At 42.9% G+C, this 7,332-nt stretch overlaps 1 protein-coding gene across 1 annotated transcript; it reads right to left on the bottom strand.

Moving 5' to 3' along the window:
* Window positions 1-848: 848 nt before the first annotated feature.
* On the bottom strand, window positions 849-6,816 carry si:ch211-203k16.3 (techylectin-5B). Its single transcript, XM_040125977.1, has 9 exons — window positions 6,803-6,816; window positions 5,955-6,138; window positions 4,894-5,109; window positions 3,053-3,172; window positions 2,792-2,906; window positions 2,546-2,683; window positions 2,102-2,318; window positions 1,804-1,999; window positions 849-1,728 (listed from the first exon to the last, which is right to left on the bottom strand). The coding sequence occupies exons 1-9, from the start codon at window positions 6,814-6,816 to the stop codon at window positions 1,582-1,584; spliced, it is 1,347 nt and encodes a 448-aa protein (XP_039981911.1). The 3' UTR covers window positions 849-1,581.
* Between the last annotated feature and the right edge of the window lie 516 nt (window positions 6,817-7,332).

The raw sequence follows: 7,332 nt of genomic DNA, 5'->3' as shown, positions 1-7,332 counted from the left end.
TTCAGGGTGTACAACACACTACGCATTCTCTGATTTTTCTCACAGTAAAGCCCTTATTCGCACCAGCAGATTCTTGCATAGAGATGGATAGGAATGAGAATGAGTCCGCAGCCTGTGCGAAGGGTCAAAGAGTGTGTTTGTGCAGTCTTCTAGTGGAGGAAGTGAAAGAACCCTTTTACCCCACTTTCAGCTCTTGCTTCCATCAGGTGCAGCTGGATGCCTAGGCCACAAAAAGTCACCAGGCGCCGACATCACATACACCAGATAGTAGGTGCATGCTCATGTTTATCAGTTATTTTCAGTGTACATGCTCCAGTGTGTTAGTAGGGCTAGGTGCAATCATTTAAAAGTTTAAAACTTTATTTTATTTAGTTATTTTTTCTCAGTCTGTAAAATCTTGTACAACACAGGTAGTTTTAAAGTGAAAGTAAAGTAAAATCTAAAGTGAACTGATTACAACCGGCAGCCTCTTTTTCTGTTGGCCTACAGACTTTACTTCTGCCCAACACATGCCTGCTATGTTGACACAAACCTACCAGTATGCTAAAGGTCTGTGGAAACCCCTGTGTGTAGTAATCTGAATTTGCACACTTACTGACAGTTCTGAGAAACAGTAGGATGTATACTTAATAAGATTTATTTATTATTTCAGGCTGCTGGTCAGATCATTCTTTTTGTACTTTTAATCAAAAATGGTTTTAAAAACTTATAACACTGAAACCGTGTCCTGTGACACATGTTATATGGAGTGTTTTTATTGTACAGCACATACGTATACACAGTTGTACAAGAGCTCATCTTCACTGCCTGAGCCTAATCAGTGAGACAGTAGCACTTATCGAATCAAAGGATTGGGGTCTTTTTTCTAATACAATTCAGTGTTATTATGACTGATTAATAGCAATAATACACTTCATATTTCAATAAAAATGTACATATTTGATTAAATTCATGTTTGGCTGAAATTCAAAGTGAATGGAAATTGGCATAATATAAATATCATAAAGAGTACATGCACACAGCGTATGCAAAGCATTGAGTAAATGGTCTCGCATGCTCTGCCTGCCAGTTGTACATGCCTCTGCAAGCCCCTTCACGCTGTCAACAAATCATACAGAATCTGCCCTTTTTATTTTGGCTGAGTTACTAATAGTGTGTCAACTATCAAGCTACAGGTACAAAATAGAAGTACAAAATAAGGAAGAACTCACTTCCCATGACTGAGTGAAAAATGTCCATGTCCCAAAAACAACTCTACAGTTTGAAGTTTGAGTTTCCAAAAATACGCAGAGGAAAAAATGAGTCCGTATTTCCTGAGAATATCAGGCATACCAGCCATATTTGCATATACAATCAGTTCAAGAATAGCAGAAGAGATGCTTTTTCCACATGTTAGTCACTCACTACAAAAACTGTTATTGACATAATTGACATTCACTTCCCTGTGGAAAAACTCTGTCAATAAAAACATCATTGGATGTCACCATCACTGTTGTGTCCAATGAGTCATCTCTGTCATCTCTGTTGCCAAAGCACTGTTCCTGTGTCCCAGCCCAGACACAGGAACCCAGAGACCCAGTCTCAGGGTGACGAACGGGTTCGGAAGCTGCGTGGTCGGATCATCATGCTGACTCTTCGTAGAGAGTAATAGTCAGAGTCTCTCCAGGAATACCAAACGATCCCATCCGGACCCAGCGGCCCCCGGCCTTTTGGCGTGTAATGGCCTCCCTGTGGGATCAAGAAGGATTAAGAACTCTCATGACTTTAAAAGTTTAAAGTGAGGGTCAATCTGTGTGCACTTACCCTGTAGTAGACGCCATTAAGGTTGGTGTAGAAGCACTGGTTGTACCACCAACCGCCATGGGAGATCTCCGCACAAATGTTACCACTGTCTGGTGTACTGAAGCCCTGCTTGTCATGGTACCAGCTGAAAGAGTCCTGCACCGTGCCAGTGAAGCCTGACACATGGAGACGGTACTGATGCTCCTCATCTTCAACACTGCAAAGACAAACAGAGGAGAACAGAAAGAAATTACGCGAGAGATACAGATGGCTGTGAGTTTGTTTGTCAACTGCTTGCGCACTTGGGTATGAGACTGACCTGAAGCTCTGGTAGAGGGCGTGTTTGTGCTTGTTGCTCCAGTCCTCCAGGTCAATGCGGAGGCTGTAGTCTCCCTGGGTGCTCAGGTCATGTATGTGGTCGTTGCCCAGCCAGAACTCTGATTGCAGGTCGCCAAAACCGTCCCTATAGTTCCTCCAGCTGCGGTCAAAGCTCACTGACCCGTCAGTTCGCCGCTGGATCACGGTCCAGCCACCACCTGAGGGAAAGGGAAGGCGTCGCAAGGTAAGGAAAGCATATGCCACGTCTCGTGGGTTCCCCTCTGCTCAACTGAGGACCTCAGGTCAACTACACAATATTCAGTCACAGCAAAGTGGAGTGGGTGCATGCCAACACAAAGATTGACACTCTGGCCATTCAGCTGAAATATAGACGACGCTCAACCAACTTTTGACCCACGTGTAATGTGCCGTGTAGGTGACTCACCATCTGTGTCCATATCACAGTAAACCTCCACAGGCATGCCTGCCAGTGCTGGCACTACAGTGTAGAGGCCTGATCTCCTCACTCCATTGTAGTAGATAGAGGCACAGTCTATGGGACAGTTCCTCATATGCTGAATCTCTGATGGAAGAATGTGTGAGACAGGACGGAGTAGGAGTAAATCAACCAGGGGAGTTTGGCACCCTCTGCTGGGAGATCATTGCATGAGTGTTTTCTGGAGGTGTTTACCTGGGTGCAGGGCTTCTTGAGCACTCATGAGAGGGTTGGGACGGACGATGTTGATCAAACAACCAGGGCTTCTCTTTACTTTATTCACCAAAAGTGTCAGATTATGGAGTTGGTTCTAAAAAGAAAGTCAAACTGTCAAGAACCACTCAGTGCACATAAGCACTGAAAGCCTTTGCTCCCCTTCGAAAAACTTCAAGAGATTGCTTAAAACACTCGCTAAAATTGAAATAGCGCCAGTAAGGATAAGGAGATACAGTGTACCTGTAGGTCCAAGATCAGAGTGCCCTGAAGGTGCAGCAGGGTGGTGGCTTCGGCGTAGTGCACCTCCAACTCATGAAAACGCTGTTCCAAGGAGATATTCAAATGGTTTCTCTCTTCACTCTGACATTATCCACACAAATACACAGACACACAACCAAAAACATATGCAGTAAATGGAAGTCTATGTAAAAAGCAAACAAACAAAAAAAACTTATAACAATGATGAAAAATATGTGACATACAGTACATGAACTATCATCATTTTTAGTGGAATAAAAGATAAAAGGTAGCTGTTTTTGCTATGCTGCTGTGCAGTTTAGCAGATTAATACTGATTTTGAAATAACAAATGTATATTATATATATATATATATATAATATATACATATATTAGGTGACAAGAAACATGCAAAGAGAAACACAGCCACGTGACATCGCGCACTGATTTTGTTTTTCATTTAGCTCCTTTAAGTTTTGCAGGAGTGCAGCATTGCAGCGTTTGCTGCATCTGAAATCCCGTCACTGCAGATGAGGCATCCTGGCATATTTAAAACGAACTGTTAACACAGTGATTTCAGTGTTTATGGCTTGTTTCCTCAGTTTTGACGTGACTGAAAGCGTAATATAAAAATGTATTTATTGTCAATGTTGCCTCACTTTGTCATGTGCTGAAATGTTACTAGAAATATGCTACAGCAAAAAATTAAAATGACCAAATCTTGTGGCACCCTTGCCTGTCCTCAAGGGACACTAGGGTGGATCGGCACCCACTTTTTTGTGGGTAACACATAAAATCCACTAAGACTACAATTGACTACTCAGTTTTTCTAGTCAATCTCTATGCACACATTGAAACTCAAACATGCAACATCTGCTGGTGCTCTCTGGCCTCAAGTTTTAGAACAGAGGACCTGTCCTTTTTGTCCTAACACTTCAATATGTTTTATTTTCCTAGCCTGGACATGGAGGATGACGCTAACTCCCATTACCACAAACCCTGGACCCTTATCTCCTGCCCTCTTCCAATGCACAACACGTCTGCGCTTTCCGCCATCCACCTGTGGCCCTTGACCGGTCCAGCTGGGAGTCTCTGTATGTATAGGCTCACTGCCTGAGACGCATGAGGCAGCACGTGGAAGAGTAGGAGGCTAATCCTGTTAGTGACCGAGGTCAAGGACATGCTGGTCGGAAGCCAGCTTGATGACCAGGCACCACATTACAGTGCAGAAGTGTTCACAAGAAATAAGGTAATCTGTTTCCTCTTCTTAAATACAGCACAGGTGAGCATTTTTAATCATGGTGGGTGAACCACGTCTCATGGGTGTTCCACAAAATTGCAAACACTGACATTTAAAAGCTGGTCAGACTATATAATGAACACTCTTGTTGATGCAAAACTACATTTGCAATCTAACCATGTCCAAGCCTTATTTGATCAAATATTTCTGTCTAGTCTGAATTGTTTCTCAGCCATTAGGTCCTGAGCGGAGGAAATACAAAAATGAAGTAAATATCTAACAAAAAGTCTGCGTCTGAAATGGTATATTTAATACCCCACACACGCGAACACACACACACACACACACACACACACACACACACACACACACACACACACACACACACACACACACACACACACACACACAAAAGAACAGAATAACTTTACTTTCCAAATGAGGACAAACGTGATTTCTTTTACAAGTCTAAGAAAAAGTAACCAGTCACATTGTCCCTACATCCACAGAGTCTGCAAGTAGACTAGAGCAGGTACTCAAAGCAGTTGAAGGGATTGTTACTGGTAGTTGACCCAGGTCTGCTAAGTCGATATGGAAATCTCACCTGCAGCTCGAGCACTTTGATGCGGTGTCGATGGTTCCTGAGCTCCTCCTGCAGCTCAGAGGTGGTCTCCTTCAGTGCCCCAATCTGCTGCTTCCTCTCCTCGTTCTCGTGCAGCCAGTACGAGACCTCATCCGTGCAGCGAAACATATCCGGGCATCTCTGCTCGTCCAGCTGAGGCAGCGTGGCCACCAGCCGGCACATCCCATCCTCCATCACCTGTTTGATGAGGAGAGGAGAGATCAAGAGAGTCCTCCAGCTTCATGTCAGACAGGGAACAGCGTGTACGGTCAAAAAATAATAATTGGGGGTCTTTTCACCCATGATCTCCAGTGGGATTGAAAAAAAACAGCTACTGCCTCCAATTCAATGAACTGAACTTTCCAGCTGACTGGAAAGACCCTTTTTCATTGTCCTGTCCTTAGAGAGAGGACCTCCCAGTCAGCTCAAATACCTAATCTAAACTACAAAAAGGTGATCGATTTTACTTTGTAGTAACATTAACTATTTTGTTTAAGTAAATGTTTGCGGCCGAAAGAGGTAAAGGTATTCAATATGTCACAAAAAAAGATTAGAAAAAAGTCCAAAATAGTATCTGAAGTAGATAAACTAGTCACAGTTAACTTACATATCAGTATTAACAATCTAATAATGTCATATACAATAATGTATCAGTCACAGGAGCCGTTTTTCTAAGGAAAAGATACTTTTACTTTTAAACTCCAAGTATATTTAGACTGTAACTTCTAATGGACTATTTTTACATTGTTTTATTGGTACTTTTACTCGAGGATCTGAGCGTTTCTTCCTCCACTTCTGTCTTGTGTGTCTAATTATATATTCCTGGCATTGCACCACATTCATAAAGTCACTTTGTCAGTACTGTAAATGGACTTGCAAATGAAACATTATTCTTATTCCTGCTGAGCAGAGATGCTCTTTCACAGAGCGGACACATCTCTGGGGTAAAAGAAGGAAATTCAGGGCAGTAAGAAGTTTCTACTGCAGTAGCTTGTTCAGAGAACATCATTTTACTGTGTATTCAGTTTGCTTATAATAATTACCTGGTTCGTATACTCCCCGCACTGGGAACCTCCACCATTGCGCTGAGTGGTAGCGTTCAGCTCGTCTGCTTTGGCCTCTGGGAGCAACACGATGAGGATACAGAGAGCGGAGCACATGCTCCAGCCAGGGGGGTTGGTTAAGGACAGGAGAGACATTGTTGCCACCCAGTTAGTCTGTCCCTGCCTTGTGTGTGAGAGCGGGGGTCAGACTCCGGTGTGTATCAGGTTTTGCTGGCTCTCCCTACAAGGTGAACAACATAGAAGCTGAGTGTATCATATTCCTCTCATAGAGCATTGTCGAAGTCACAAAGCTATCAAGACAGCTTTTAGCACACAAAGTCATATTCTCCCTCTCTGTCACACATCTCTGTGTCTTTGTCTCAGTATGACTAACGAGACATGAACTTAGGAAAGTGAGATTACTTAAGAAGAAGGGGATCCCTCGGTTTATCACATTACTGTAGTTTGTCCTCAGGTCACTCAGTAAAGACACAGACACAAGCTCACGCACGTCAGCTACGCTTGTAGCCAAACTGAGGTTCTGACTTCAACTGAGCCTAATTAGGAAAGAGGCGATAGTCTTCAGTGCTTTCTAATTTTTCTAAATCTTACTCAATACCATAAAAACAGTAATCGAACATAACGTGATAAAATTCGGTATTATTCTCTGGTGCAAATATATATATTAGACGTTTATTGTGCACCTGTAGCACCTGTGGAAATGGTGTACTCACCCCCGTTATAGACCCTCTCCAACCCCATTCCTGGCCCACTTCAGGCTGAGGGGTTCTCGCCATTTTTTTTCTCCTGCTTCTCTGTATCTCTTCCTGAATTGCTTTCTCTCTCACTCTGTGTCCCACATGCTCATTCTCTCTCTCTCTCTCTCTCTCTGTATAGGTATCTTAGTCCCATAATCCACCTCTAAGAGGATTCACAGTGACTGAGGGATGGAGAGAGGCAGACAAATAGGGAAGCGGTAATAAAATTATGGCTAAAAGTGAGGCATAAGAAAAAATGCAGAAAAAAATGTATTTTTTATTGGGTTTTTTCATTCATTACCTCAAATGCCGCCATATGCTGAACTATGTTTCATGGTTATAAAGCTTTCCGGGTTTTACTGAATATACAATAGAAAGAGAGAAGGTATGGTTTGCTGCAACAGAGTCAGATTTTAAATCTATAACAGAAAAGGATGTATGGAGTCAGTGCGATGCTGGAGAACTTAATGCACATGAATTACACGCATAAGCAAAATGCCCACATACAGTAAATAAGCATCACCCGGAGGCACAATAATCCTTCTCAAAGCCAGTGGTAATGAAGGCTGATGAGAGTGGGAGTATGAGGGGTGCTGATCCTATTACAGTAGCCAAGCTGC

Source organism: Xiphias gladius, chromosome 4 (assembly GCF_016859285.1).
Source record: "Xiphias gladius isolate SHS-SW01 ecotype Sanya breed wild chromosome 4, ASM1685928v1, whole genome shotgun sequence".
Lineage (NCBI taxonomy): Eukaryota > Metazoa > Chordata > Actinopteri > Istiophoriformes > Xiphiidae > Xiphias > Xiphias gladius.
This window is presented reverse-complemented; position numbering and strand designations above follow the sequence as displayed.